Genomic DNA, 14,939 nt, shown 5'->3' with positions numbered 1-14,939 from the left:
CGGGCAGGGTTCGGGGGTCCCGGTGTGACCAGCTCCGCTCTCCCCCGCCCTGCAGCGTCGCTGTGTTCCCTGAAGACAGGAGCCCGCGGTGGCCTCAGCGAAGGGAAGAGCTTGTACGGTGCTGCCCGCGCCGTAGGTGCGAGGGGGACACGCGCGGCCTGTACAGTGTTTATCTTGATTCTGTTAAAGATCTTTGTAGAGGATGAAGTCTTGCAGTGATCAGGTTGTGTGTATAGTTAACAGGCTTTAATAATTTGAGCATTAGCGTTTATTCCCTTGTGTATATTGCAGGATCTAAAAGCTACCAAAGTGTCCAAAGCCAAAGAATCACAGCCCAGCACAGCACTTCTCTTCAATCCCACCAGCCAAAGAAATCCATTCAAAGTGCTAGACAAGAACTATAAGCCAGCGTTCTGGAAAGAAATGAATCAAGGAAACAGAGGAAAATAAAGCCAAAGAAGGAAAAGTAGAGAAGGAGAGCATGCTGGTGTCACATAAAGGAAAAAAATCAACTTCTGTTTCCTCCACAGAGATGGAACCTCTAGAAGGGCTGAAAACTAAAAATAAACCATCCACAGGAAGTACAAGTGATCCAGAATGTAAGGAGACTACAGTGTCCGAATCTAAACTTGGTCTTTCTGGGGCCCAGCAAGGGAAAAATGCTCTTTGGGAGGAAGAGAAATATAGTGGCAAGGAATCCAAGAAGTCTTCTGAACGTGTGAACAAAGAGCCAGTCGAGAGATCAAAACTCTCTCCACTAAGTCTTGGACAGCAAAGTACAAGTACCAAGCCTTCAGGGGAGGAGCCACTTGGAGGAAAAAGCTTAAAAAGCTGTGGGGATAAAGAAACAAGAGAAAAAAATTACACTGGTCAGAAAAATGGAGAAATGAAACTGATGCATAAAGATGATGCCGTTTCCCCAGGAGTACCACAGCCAGCACCGCAGCACACTGCCCTGATGGGAGGTGCAGGGTCAGTGCTGCCCAAGGCAGGAATCAGGCCAGGGCTGGGACAGCCTGCTGGGGAAACTTCTGGCAGTGACAGTGACAAACTAGAATTTGTTTGTTCCACATCAGGCAAAAGTAAGCCTGAGAAATCAGTTGACATTGCTTCAGGAAAATCAGGAATGAGTATGCGGGGGACATCCTTGCCAGGAGCAGCAGCATTACATCATGTGGAAGGACCCCAGGACACTAAAGCACTCCATAACCATCTTGTAGTCCAGCTGAAGCAGAAGAAGGTCATTTATTGCACCTATTATTTGGGGGGTTTATTGTTCTGTGTTCAGAGTGACTTCCCTTACTCATTACAGGTATCAGAATATGGTATACCCTGACAGCAGAAACTCAGAATACTTGGATGGTTTAGGAGGATGGGGCGGGGGAGGGAATGCAGTCTATGCACAGGCTAGTTGTTTTAAGCAGATACAAGACTATTACCCCTAAAGTAATACAGCCTTCTGCATTTGGGGATGCTCAGTTTTGACCCACTTGAGGTTATGTGTTGGGGATGCTCAGTTTTGACCCACTTGGGGTTGTGTCTGTCTTTTACCCTGGAAGTAATATGCATAAGATGGAACAGTGCATGCACGACCAGCTTAACTTTTGTAAATAACGTTTCTGGTGGTCTCTCTTGGCCTTGTGCAGTAAGAGTAATCTAGCCATGAAAGCTCACACTAAGGTGAAATAAACTACCCATCTGTTTGCTTTTTTAAAAAAAAATTGCTAATAACTATGTTCTATAGTTTTTATGACAAAGCCCCCTGTTTGCCTAGAGTTTAGAATGGAACCTCAAAATCAAGTCAGAACTGTTGTTAGTGCTAGTACAGAAAGAAACGTGCAAGTAGGTTATCGTTGGGTGCTTTCAGAGATATTAAGATTGTCCAAGTCACTTGACTACCTGTTCATCTGGTTTCATAAAAAGGGAGATGCCCTGTCCCCTTCCATCTTTTCTAAAGAACACTAATAGTTTACTTTCTGCTAAAAGACAGTGCTAAATTGCACTTAGATGGCACTTAAAAGCTTCTGGAGATTGCAGAACAGTATCAAAATGCAAATTAACATGGCATAAGATTAGTGTTTTTAAACTTCTGACCTGATTGCTCTCTGTTGGCAGAGAGCTTGATCAGCATGCTCAGTTTCTGGTTTCTTTCCTGTTTTGCAGGGTATATTGACTACAGTGAACATTCAGCTGCTGCCAGATAAAGGGGAACGGTTATTAAAGCAAGTGCAGGATTTGGAAGCTGCACTCAGTGCTTGTAACATTTCCACAGCAGATACAACTGAAAAAGGTAAGGCTACGGGTTTTTTGCTCCAGAACTTTATAAAACAGTGTCTTACAATAGCTGTTAGTATTGAGAAAACATAGTATAACCTTATATATGACACATATAAAGTTTGTCTGTTGAGATTCATTGAAGATGAAAAGTGTTAATTGCAAAGTGCATGTCTGAGAGCAGATGAATGGAACAACTCAAATGTTCCTTCTGAAGTATGTTGACTTCCCAAGGGAGTTTCCTCCCATAACTAGGATCCAGGGCTAGTTTTGTTTCTAGCTTTGGCTACATGATTGAGACAGCTGTCTCTATGAGAACATGGCAGTGAAGTGTTAACATCCTCTGTTGCAGTATGGAGCCATGTTGCTTACACATATTTTGGCTGTTGTGTCTGGATGTTTCAGTTACCAGAGACAACATGAGCAGCTTCCAGTGTGTCATTTCTGTGAAGTGATTTCCTAATTCTGTTAACTAGTATTAATCACCCATGGAAGAGAGGCATTTTATTGAGTAACATGTAGAATAATCTCCACAGGAGAGTTACTTTGTCATCATAGTATCAATTGCATTGATCCAGTTTGACAGCTCTGGAAACTGAAGATCTCTAGCAAGGAAGCAGTAACTCACAGGCCACCACATAACAAAGCAGTTCCAATGCCTTATACCACATCTGGTTTTAAGCAAGACAAGCCTTTCCAGGAAGGAGAGAGAGGCTCATACGTTCTCAATCTGTTTGTTCTTGGATGTTTTAATAGTTTTTGCATCCAAAATATTGACAGGAAAAATGTCTTCAGAATTAATAAATTGACTGGGAATGGTGTGCAAAGTTGACCTTGTGTTTGGACCAATCTGATCACATTTGCAGAGTTCACTGTATTGGTATCAACTACACATTGAGGCTGGAGCTGAGCTCATGGCTTGTCATGTAGGAGCAGGCTAAGAACACACATGTTAGTAGTTGTAATAGCTCAGGTGATACAGTAACCTGCTATTAAAGTTGTGTGACAACTTAATAATATCTTGCAGGCAGACTATTGGGCAAAATGAAGGCTCTTCTCTGGTCTGTAGTACAAGGCTCTGAGGTTCACTGTGCAACATTTTCAGCTTGCAATTCCTTCCTCCTTAAGGGCCGGACAGCACAAGCAGCAGCTGCTGTGAAGAATTTTTGCTTAACCCATTGGGCAGGCCAGAAGGTACAAAGCTGATAGCACCACTACCACTCCAGGATCCTACAGCAAAGACCTCTTCAGGCTCACGTCACCCTGTTGCTACTGCTACTTCCAGTGGATATTGTGGCCAGAGTTTTGGAAGTAAGTATATAAACACCTTTTCGTTAGAGGGAACACTATTTCTGAAATAATCCTCCAACTCGTGGATATATGTGAGAATACTAAACCTTTTTTGTTACTGTATGCTGCATACAGCCCCCTAGGCATCTGTAGCCACTGAAGTCAGTCTCTGAGGTGAAAGATCTGCTTGGGAAAGTTAGCTTTGTAAACACTTCTCATACCTAATATTGTATCTTTCCAGTGAACTTTGGCATGCAGAAGCTTTATGGGGGAAGAATGACAGAAGACCGAATCAGGGCTGTACACAGTGCCACAAGTGAGGCTATTAATCATCTTCACAAATCTCTAGAATCCTGTCCAACAGACCAGACAGCAGCTGAAGATCCCTCTGGATTGAAGGTGAGTTGGCAGGGATGGAGGATGTCATGCTTATGAATGAGGCATAACTTGAGTGATACCCTAGATCATGCCCCTTCCTTTTCACTTTCAGATATTTCACTGTTTTCATCCAGCTTGAAGGAGATGCTCTAATTACTTTCCATCCATGAAAGTTGCTTCACATTGCCAGTACTGATGTTCTACCCTCTTGCTGTGGTGTCTTCAGAATACTTAGTGCTTGAATGCAGTAGTAGTGCCTTAGACAAAGCAACCAACCCACAACCATTTGTTTGTATGTGACTGGCAGAGCAGAGGCACAAGGAACAGGCTGAGAACCTTATTGTTCTCTTTTCCTGGTGAGCTATAAGAAATAGTCTCTTTAAAAAGTGTTGTGTAGGTGATTGAGTTCATGCAATGGAACAGACTCCAGAATAGTCCGTTCTGATGTGCCAAATAGCAGCTCTTCATCTGTCAGGTGATGCAGAACCCATGGTTGAGGCTATATGCAAGGTATTGGAAGGCACGTGCTTCTACAAGGTGGTGTATTTGGTGCATATACATTGTGTCACTTGTCACATCTTCAGTGTTGGAGAAGGCCACTTACAGTCTTGTGATGGTAGTATGTGGTCCCTCTTCCTGTTTTAAGAGTCTGTAGGGGCCTTAGACTCAGTGAGAAAAGGGGAAGTGTTCTCAGTCCCTTTCCTTGACAGTGATACCTGTTGTGAGCAGGGTAGTCTTGGGTGGATTTTCCACCTGAAAGGACTGTCCTCACCTGCTCTCTCAGAGCACTGTGAGGCACTAGACTGGTTTGTGCAGGAAGCATTAAGAAGACTGATCTGTGATGATGCTGACCTCCTGTCTGCAAGAGTTGCTTACCTTGGGTGTCTCAGTCCATGTGAGAAAGGAACAGGTAGGCAAACTCCTTTCAGTAAGACAGTAGTAGAACAGTTCAACAGGATCAGGAAGCAGAAGTGTCTGAATTTTGTGGGGTGTTTTCTTCAAATTCTCTGTCTTGCCATCTCAGGTTCCACTGCTGCTGCACCAAAAACAGGCACTCGCATGGCTGCTCTGGAGAGAGAGTCAGAGGCCATGTGGAGGAATTCTGGGTAAGCAACAGTACAGGAAAGTGGGTTTTGGCGAGCAGATTTAGGGCAGCAACAGTTTGGCCTGTAACTGTGTTGAAGGCCAAAAGCTAGTTATCTTGTGGGCATGTAAAAAAGGCTTGTTGTTCTGTGCCTTTTTACCGATTACAGCTATTAACCAGTTACTAAATCATATCTTGAAATCTTCATATGTGTATTTTTATTTTCTGGGTTCCTCAGGGCAATTTCTGTTGTAGTATTTACCTCACTGTAGATCTGAGCTAAGAGGGCTCATTTCTGCAGGTCATCACAACTTTTGTGTGTCTTCTTCTAGCGGATGACATGGGCTTGGGGAAGACTCTAACGATGATTGCTCTCATTCTGGCCCAGAAGCAACTGAAGACAGAGAAAAGGAAGGAGACATTAGAAATATGGATCTCCAAAAATGGTACAGAACTGTTTCCATCATACAGTACATAGATTATGCTAAAGTGCCATTTGAAATGCCTAAAGCATTATAGGCTGATGGCTCATAGAACAACAGACTGTATCTGTGCTCACTTTCCTTCTGTAGGAAAATTAATTTGGGTGATTGTTTACTACACTCGTTTGCAAGGCTTCTTGCTGATTGGTGTCATTTGGTCTTCCATTGGATGTATAGGATTTCCCAACTCATTACTTTTATGGTTTTTTTGAATGATTCTTTTCTGAAACCACTAAAGCCAACATATGATGTTTTGGTAAAAGTTTCATAGTTTTTTAAACATATGCAAACATAAGCATCTTTCATAAAGACTCGAATTAGTTACTACTCACCTCCGTGTGGCTGACCTTCCTCCCTCCTTAACCCCAGAAGATTACTTTTATCTTGTCCATAGACATTGAGGATGTTAGAGTTTCTAATGAGTATTATTTTTTGTGTCCATAGCCTGTTACCATCTGCATCCTCATGCAAGTGGTTGGGCTACTGTTTCCTGTGTTGCCAGGTTTACTGGCTCTGTGTGTGGTTTTCTTGTGTGGTTCCAAGTGGTAACTTTTCAGTCTTCTAGAACAGGAAAGAAGACTTTATTTGGTACTGTATTCTCGGGGGAGATCAGAGTTAGTTCTTGTATTCTAACCTTGCAGCTTATCCAAAGGAAGTGCACAGGTATATAGCTTAACCCTGAGCAGACAGGAACAGCAGTCACGACTTACACATTAGTGTTTAAGTAGAGTTTTTTCCACCCAGAACTAACAGTCCCTAAGAATGTAATGTAGAGATGTCCACTTCACAAACTGTGCTCATGGGAAAAGTGGACATTCTTCTTAATTATTGTAAATTTCCAAAATTTCTGTCTTTGTTCCAGTCGAATGTGAAGACACTGAAACCTATCTGTAATATTTTCTTTCAGAGTCCACTGTTGTCCCTTCCCACAGTACTTTAATCATTTGTCCAGCATCCTTAATCCATCACTGGAAGAAAGAGATTGACAGACGAGTGGCATTTGGCAAACTGAGGGTCTATTTGTACCATGGACCAAACAGAGATAAGCATGCAGAGGTGTAAGTGCTAAACCATAAATATGGTCAAAGAAAAGTAACATACTGTGCAGCAAGACTTTGTGTTTATCCAAGTTGAAATTCAGTGGCTGTAGAATGATAGAAGAATGTCAAGTATGGAAATGTGGGAGATTCAGAAAGTCAGGCTGATGTCTGTGGTCAGGGTGTATATAATGAAACCTTTCTGGCCTGTACCCCTGCTGAATAGTTCTGGTGGAGGCTGTTGCTGCTTCTGATTAAAAAAGTAAGTGTATATTCTCTAAAACATCTCTTGCTTGCAGAGGTCATCAGTGGCAGTTTCTTCCATGCTTGTGCTTTGTGGTTGGGTTTTTTTCATCAGCTGTATGTATAGATCAGGAAATTTTCTACACCCCTTCAGGCCATGCTGAGCAGTACTTCCAGGTGCCACATTCTAAGTAGGGTTCATCCCATGTGGTGTGCATTCTGTACCACTGACTTTTACTGTCATCTTGAGCTTGCTGGGTCTACTTCCAGTGTCCAATGGGGACAACGTGTCCTTCCTGTTTGACTGCTATGAAGCTCAGTTTTCTGTAAAACTCAGCATTTCAGTCCTTGTAGAACTGTGTTTTTCTTAAATGTATTCTTGAGCATGTGTTTTGGCTGTCTCGCAAAATGAATTCCTCATTAGTTCTTGCTCCTGAGTACTACTTCCCCTTTCTGCAGGCTTTCTGGATATGATGTTGTTGTCACAACCTACACCCTTCTCTCCAAGGAGGTTCCCACGAGCAAAGAGGAGGGTGAAACTCCTGCTGAGGACCATGATGTGGGGGTGAGAAGCCATACATAGGGAATTGCTTTAAGGTTTTGGTCTGAGGTGTTGCAAACCATTATTATTTCAAGTGCCATCTTGTCTGTGCTACAGCGAGCAGCAGCTTGAATTTTTTTTTCTATAAGCCCCTGTTGACTTCTTCATTTCCACAAAAATAAAGTGCTAAGAGAAAGTGCTGTCAAGTGCAGGAAGACAATAGGGAACAATATTCACAATAAATCTGTTCTGTATAATCTGTATAGATTATACTACATTAAATACAGTTGAAATGTCTTAAACTGTAATGTTAAGAACTGTGATGAATCACATACTCCTCCTTTTGAGGTGAGGGAACACAGGAATCTCCCATTTGGTGTTCTTTGGTTGCTTGAAGGAGTGATGTCACTTTGAACTACCAGGAACCTGTTGCACTCAGGCTCTGGGTCTGTCTGGACTGAGGCTGAGGCAGCTTACATACTGCCTTGAGGAAACAGCAGTGTATTTGCTAGGCTATGAAAATAATAAGGTGACTGCTGAATGCTAACTGAAATGACGACACAGTATAGAGGAAGTCCCTTTCCTGGTGTGTTGTCTCCTACCTGTGTGTACAGATCTAAATATGTAAAAAACCCAGGATTCTGAATTTCCTGAAGCTTCTAAGTGGCATCTATGAAACCGTTCGTAGAATCATCAAGGTTGGAAGAGATGTTTATGATCACTAAGTCCAGCCATTAACCTGTCACTCTACTGTAACCCCTATACCCTAAACCATATCTTGCAGCACCAGGTCCAGACACCTCTTAAACACTTCTAGGAATGGTGACTCCACCACCTCCCTGGGCAACCTATTCCAATGCCAATCTCTCCATTGAGAGATCAGAATCATTCTGTGGGGCACTTGGTTTCAGTCTGGACAAATTTTACCAATATGAAACGCCTCTTGGGAAGAAAGAAGTGGTAAAATGTTAAAAGCAAGAAAAGCAGCAAAATACTAGAAATTGTTATTAATAACATGCCAATATGTTATAGTCTTTGGTTTGTAAGCTGTCATGGAGGCTTTAAAGAGGTGATTATTTGGAGACCATTTCTTACATGGCAGCAAGAGCACAAATTACTGCTGACTAATGTGAGGAAAAGGCTTCTTGCTGGAAAAATGTTTGCATGTGGAGAGCCTAGCAAGGTTATTGTTCCAGGTTATAAATCTTCTGCTTTTTCTTTCAGAGTGGGGCATCTCCTTGCTCCCCTCTGCTCAGGGTAGCTTGGGCTCGAGTTATATTGGATGAAGCTCACAATATTAAAAACCCAAGGGTTCAGACCTCTATAGCTGTGTGCAAACTGAGAGCCACTGCCAGATGGGCTGTCACTGGGACACCAATACAGAACAACTTGCTGGACATGTACTCTCTCCTGAGGTGAGCTGGCTGCATGTGACCACATGGACAAGGCTCCAATTCTAATAACTCATGTGAAGTGCTGAAGTTGTTTCTAAGTTTGAGATGTTTCTAAGATATGTGCAGTAGCAAAACTAGTAACCCTACAGGCACTGGATTGCACAAGGATGACCATGTGTCTACTGTTGTGTGTAGCTTTTCTGCTTCCATGGAGGACAAAGGGGAAATTACTTCACATCTCCTATGTCTCCGGGATGAGTATTCACAAAACCAATTCTAATGAACAGAAGTTTTGTGAGTTTTGCCTTGTTCCTACCAGGGCAGCCTGGGTGGACTGTCTTAAGAGTGTTGGGGTGCTACAAGGGCATTGAAGTAGAGTAAAAACTTTGATTTCTCTGAACAAATGATAAACAAGTGCTCCTCAATTCTAAGGAGAGAAAGATTGCAAATGGTGCTGGAGAACTAGAGAGAACTTGCATTTGAAATTAATTTTGGATAATTGAAATTAATTTTTGAGTACAAAGTTTGGGATTTTGAAATAACAAATGAACAGACCTTTTGGCAAGTGCCTCTGCATCTTGATGTCCTTCATTTGCTGGTGATGCTTGAGACCTAATGGGCTGAGAGGAAGTGATGGGTACAGAATTAGAAAGATTCTTTCATGGCGTTAGTAAGACTTTTTGAGCAAACAAGTTATCAGTGTCATCACACTGGAAGAGTTTTACTACTCCTGGAAGTTATGGCATTTGGGAATGGTTTGGTCTGGATAGCAAGGAATTTGGTTCTGGTCACTCGTGTAACTGAAGAACTGTTCTTCCCTTGGTATGAAGTCTCTTTCCTTCCTGTCACAGGTTTCTACGTTGCTCTCCTTTTGATGAATACAAAGTGTGGAAGTACCAAGTAGATAACAACACAATGAAGGGAGGAGAGAGGCTAAGCCTCTTAACCAGGAGCCTCTTATTGCGGAGAACTAAGGACCAGCTGGATTCAGCTGGCAAACCCTTGGTAAGAACTTCACCCTCCACAACTGTACCACCATTCCGTTGTTTTCCTTGCAGCAGCCAGTTAGTTATTTACATGCACAAATTTGTTAATGGGTGAGTTTTGCTGCCTACTGCAGTCTCTTGAGCAAGAGAAGCGAATACCTGTGAGATGCTTTGATTGCTTATCCAGAAAGCAGAAATATACAGAATAAACCTTTTAGTTATAAATCACATGCAGACAAGAATATGCCGAGTAATTGCAAGTGGATGGCTGCTTAGTGAAAAGTTAGCCTAGATCTCTGAGTATCAAAGCTGCTGCATGCCAAGTGGACCTAGTGTGTCCTGGAGCATTTGGTTTATGCATTGCTCTTTACAAACAACTTGTTGAACTGAATATTATGTCGCTGGTGTGTCTGTAAGCCTTTAAAAGCTGTAGTTTTGGTATACTGTGTGATTCTGAATGGGGAAGATGCGAAGCTACTTTTACAATGCAAAAATGAATCCTTCCATGGTAGTTGTGCAGCAGCTCATGTCTCTGTTATCGGATGAGTTGGAATAAGGATTTTTATCTTGAGTGTTCACCAGGCCACGTGGAGTTCTGTGAGAATCTGTGTTGTGTCATAGCTGCATTAATGCACATAGCTTTAATGAATAAACAGCTGTCTTCTGAGACTTACAATACTATGTTAAGTCTTGGATCTTGCTGGCATTTGTGATGCTCTGTAAGATTTTTGCACTATGTGATCCTGTGTATTTTTACTTCAGGTATCTCTGCCCCAGCGTAGCACACAGTTGCATCAGTTAAAACTTTCAGAAGAGGAGCAGTCTGTGTACAATGTGCTCTTTGCAAGATCCAGGTATGAATGTGGCTAGAGATATGGTATTTTATAGTTTTGATTCTTACTGGTATGAAAATCAGAAAGAGAAATTCAATTCAGATGAGAAAAGCGTTTCGACAAACTCCTGTTAATTTTTTCCCTATCTGTCAAGTATGTTTGGAAATACCTTGCTTGTTCTGATAGTAAGCAAAATTGATTGATTTCTTTTCTCCCGTATGGTCATCCCTTTGTGTGAGCTTTGTATTGTAGCCTTACACATAATCTCAATGATTTCAAGGCTCCAAAGACTTGGAATTGCAACAGTAGTTCTTAAATGATGTGCCAGCACCTGTAAAGGAGAGAATTACTTCTCTTTCAATGGTGTTGCTGTAAAGAGTGTTCCTTCCTTTTAAATATACATTTAAAGGTGTCCTTGTACTCAAGGTATTCCAGTAAGCAGAATTGCTTCCTCTTGTGATTTCCAAAATGGATCTTGGTTTGAATCATACTCAAGTTAAACAAAACTGGATTGGTTTCCTTTGTGATCATTTTGTGACTGATTGATTAATGAATTTTTCCTTACCTTAATGCATCATCAACTTGCTTGGTAGGCTCGGGTCCTTCTTGCCTTTTGTTTCCTGCTGTAAATCTCACAGCCTTTGCCTTGTTTTTCCAGGTCAACACTGCAATCCTACCTAAAGAGACAAGAGCAGAAAAATGAAGGCAGAGAGTATGCTGGTGGTAACCCATTTGAGAGAGGTTTGAGCACACCCTCCCCTGAAAACATTTGAGAAGTGGCTCTTAAGTGCACAGTTAAGAAAGGGGAATAGACCTGGCCACATGGGGTCAGGACTTAGAAATTCTTTGGAAAATGCTCCCCTGATGTTACAGAGAATCCTACCATAGTGCTCTAAGTCTGTTCTCACTGTCATGGCTCTGGGAAAGTCTCTTAACTTCCCTGGGTCTAAAATTTCCTTCTGAAACCAAGGTCTAATTGCTCAGAGAATACATGTCAGTATTAGCATAAGGTATGGGGTTTGATGGGCTTTAAGTGGGGTTTGATGGGCTCCTATGTTAAATTAGGTATTGGCTTGCTTGTTGATTCTTGTGTCTTACTGATCTTCCTGGAGGTGGCTGGGCACTGCTCAGAAATGCCAGCAAGAACTCTTGGTGTTTTGTCTTCTTTCCTTGGCAGTTGCACAAGAGTTTGGAATCAGTCAGAAGGAATTCCTAGCAAGCTCACAAAGTGCCTCCCAGGTCTCAAGTACTGTCCACGTCTTGTCCATGCTCTTGAGGCTCCGTCAGTGCTGCTGCCATCTCTCCTTACTGAAAGTGGTAATTGCATTGTATGGTAGTGGTGTGAGGTGTTTTGTGGGGATTTTTAAAATGTTTTTGTAAGTGAACAGACTTTTTAACACCTTTGCATCTCTTAGCTAGGGCTGTATGAACTGAGCCATTTCTAGGACTCTGTGTTTTTAAAGCCTAAGAGGCTTTAGACTGGAATACTTCCTACTGAGGAGTTCCCTAGCATGACCTCTTCGGGCAGCTGTGTCTCTGGAAATACTGTTAATTAGATTTTTAAAAATCTCCAGAATTTTAATGGTATAGAAATCTTGATCTTAATCTAGCCTTGAAAAGTGCACATGTGTAGCCTGTTTCAGGAGCTTGTGTGTTAGAGTGCTCTGTGAGTGCTTTGATTGAAGTTGCCTTTCATGAAGCAGACTAACTTTTCAGAAGTTCATGGCTCTGACATATAAAGCAGCTGTAGAATAAGTTCAGCTGTTAAGGGAACAGGCAGGAATTTAACTTGTATCATCTAATCCTGCAGTTGTTAAATGCTATGGGAGGGGGAATCTGAGGAGGCTGGACCACAAAGAATAGCTGAGCTCACATAATTTCCTTATGCTGTCCCTTTTTGGGGCGGAATAAGGGTCTAAAGGGACTGCTGGTCTGACCCAGTAGTGGTTCTGTCTTCATACTGCATAGCTTCCTTCAAACCCATTGTCCTTAGCAGATGTTGTGCAGACTGTGGATCGGTACTGAATTTGACCTCAGGATTGACTGTGATCCCTTATTATATTGCTTTCTTTCCCACAGGCTCTGGACCAAGTTAACTTGAACAGTGAAGGCCTTTCCCTCTCCATTGAGGAACAGCTTGGTGCTTTGACACTGTCTGAGCTCCAGACTCCTGATTCCAAGTCAACAGTCTACCTCAATGGCACAGCTTTTAAAACAGATACTTTTGAAATCACCAGGGAGAGCACCAAGGTATTCTGGTTGTGGCTTTCTTACCTTCCTTGAGAAGCCTGGATTTCAGTACTTTGCCTTTTAAATTGTTAATCAATTGTCACACCTTGGTAATTGCAGATCAGGCTAAGTTGGCAGTTTAGATGTCCAAGTCAACAGTCTACCTCAATGGCACAGCTTTTAAAACAGATACTTTTGAAATCACCAGGGAGAGCACCAAGGTATTCTGGTTGTGGCTTTCTTACCTTCCTTGAGAAGCCTGGATTTCAGTACTTTGCCTTTTAAATTGTTAATCAATTGTCACACCTTGGTAATTGCAGATCAGGCTAAGTTGGCAGTTTAGATGTAATCAGTAGGTGCAGTTGAACCCCTTCTGAGAAGGTTTCAGCTTTTCAGGTGTTGAGGGGTGCTATGAGAATCTAACTGCGCTGAAAAACTGTCAGTGGAAATCTTGAACACTGGATTCACAGAAGTTCAGGAAAGCTTGCATGTGAGACCATGGTGCTTGTGAAGAGCTAGAAGAAATGGGGTGGCAGAGGAGGAGAGGTGGCCATAACTTGGCTTCTCACAGTAAGGTCGAAATCCATAAGACATGTTTGAATGATTTGATTTCTTGACCCTGTTTTCTGTTCTGTAGTGGGATTGTTCTTATCAATGACCATTAAGGTCTCTGCAAAGTCTGAGCACGGAAGAAATTCTAGCTGAAAAGCTGTTTTGATTACTTGTTATTTTAATGAAGAATAGCCATGCTTGAGCTGGATTATGACAGCAAGCAGACAAACAACTTTTTTCCCCTACAGATAGCTCACCTCTTGGCTGAACTGAAGACTATTCAGAGTCACTCAGAGTCTCAGAAAAGGTTAGTAAGCACATCCTTTTCTTTAGTCATTGGGAGAAAAAATGCTTTTTGACAACAGCAGAAATAGTTTAAAATATTTGAATGCAAAACCCCTGGGATGGTGAAATGGTGGCAGTACTGCAGCGGTTGAACGTGGATTTTGAGGAAAAAAAATCCAGGAAAAGAGGAGAGTTTAAGATGTAGGTAAGTGTAAACATAAGTGAACATGTGAGGAATCTCAGTCCTTGAGGCACAAGAGGACTCTTTTTCTTTCGCCTAAAATAGAATTGGGAATAATTTGCTTATGATGAGAAATATTTGCGTTCAGTTCTGCAACCCACCCCACAACCCAAAAAAATGGGGGAATAGAGGTTAAAACCAAACCTGTTTGAGATAAAGGAATGCATTGGTCAAAGGACCTGTGGTGTAGCTGAAGACCTGCAGTTCTCACTGTGCAGGTTCTCTCTGTCTTTGCTCTGCACCAGACTGCAGTGTTACAGGGGTTTGTGCTTGTTCAGCAGTGTAGAATGCACTTACAGATGTGTGTCTGCAAAGCAGTGACACCTTTATTGCGTTGGGTGTGCCTTGGAAGAGGAAGTCCTGTTGGGCAACTTCAGAGTTGCACCATATGTAGAAAGCTTTTTTCCAGTCTTTTCCAAAGAGCCTTCCCATCATAAAAAAGAAAACACCAACATATTGCCTCACAAACTGTTTAGCCAAAAAAAACTTGGGGGAGTGAGAGGCTCAGGGGAATCCAGGTTTGATGTTGGTATTGATTTTTGTGTTTTGCAGAAAAAGCTCAGCATTGTGACTCAGAATTGTGATTGGTAGGTGGAAATGTAAAATCCAAAAATAGAGGTGAAAGTTAGAGGCTTAATTTATCTGAAGTTCATTGGGTATTACCCTTCCACAGCAGGTTTTAGCACTGCACCTACAGGTGAATCTATTTCTGAATTGAGAAGGGCCCTGGCTCCAGTTTGTAGTGGGGAAGAGTACCTGAGTTGTTGTGTCCCCTTGGGGGAGACTGCAATAACCAAACTGTTACAGTGCACAGAACTTGTTGTAAACTCCCTGTTCTCTCTCCAGTGTTGTTGTCTCTCAGTGGACGAGTATGCTGAAAGTTGTGGCTGTGCATCTCCAGCGACTGGGGCTCAAGTATGCAACAGTGGATGGTTCTGTCAATCCTAAACAGAGAATGGATATGGTAGAAGAGTTCAATAACAATCCCAAAGGGCCTCAGGTATGCAATCAAGGCAGAGAAACAGTTATGAGTGCTGCTATGAACAGCTGTGATAGCTGACTTAATGATTCCATTTGCTGGCACCACTAT

The 14,939-nt window shown here is 42.2% G+C and overlaps 1 protein-coding gene across 1 annotated transcript in view; it reads left to right on the top strand.

The window, feature by feature from the left end:
• Positions 1-291: 291 nt before the first annotated feature.
• Positions 292-14,939, top strand: part of TTF2 (transcription termination factor, RNA polymerase II) — a gene marked incomplete at its 5' end in the record, with an annotated part of 17,162 nt that continues 2,514 nt past the window's right edge. The window contains 17 exon segments of the mRNA XM_009072752.1: positions 292-437; positions 439-1,240; positions 2,164-2,290; positions 3,403-3,585; positions 3,806-3,963; positions 4,967-5,048; positions 5,359-5,472; positions 6,416-6,566; positions 7,248-7,353; positions 8,554-8,744; positions 9,575-9,728; positions 10,472-10,563; positions 11,201-11,283; positions 11,720-11,859; positions 12,622-12,792; positions 13,572-13,630; positions 14,696-14,849. Of these exon segments, the coding sequence (XP_009071000.1) occupies positions 292-437; positions 439-1,240; positions 2,164-2,290; positions 3,403-3,585; positions 3,806-3,963; positions 4,967-5,048; positions 5,359-5,472; positions 6,416-6,566; positions 7,248-7,353; positions 8,554-8,744; positions 9,575-9,728; positions 10,472-10,563; positions 11,201-11,283; positions 11,720-11,859; positions 12,622-12,792; positions 13,572-13,630; positions 14,696-14,849 (2,913 nt within the window).

Source organism: Acanthisitta chloris, unplaced genomic scaffold (assembly GCF_000695815.1).
Source record: "Acanthisitta chloris isolate BGI_N310 unplaced genomic scaffold, ASM69581v1 scaffold26554, whole genome shotgun sequence".
Classification (NCBI taxonomy): domain Eukaryota; kingdom Metazoa; phylum Chordata; class Aves; order Passeriformes; family Acanthisittidae; genus Acanthisitta; species Acanthisitta chloris.
The sequence above is the reverse complement of the archived record's forward strand: the minus strand, read 5'-3'. Positions and strand labels throughout refer to the sequence as shown.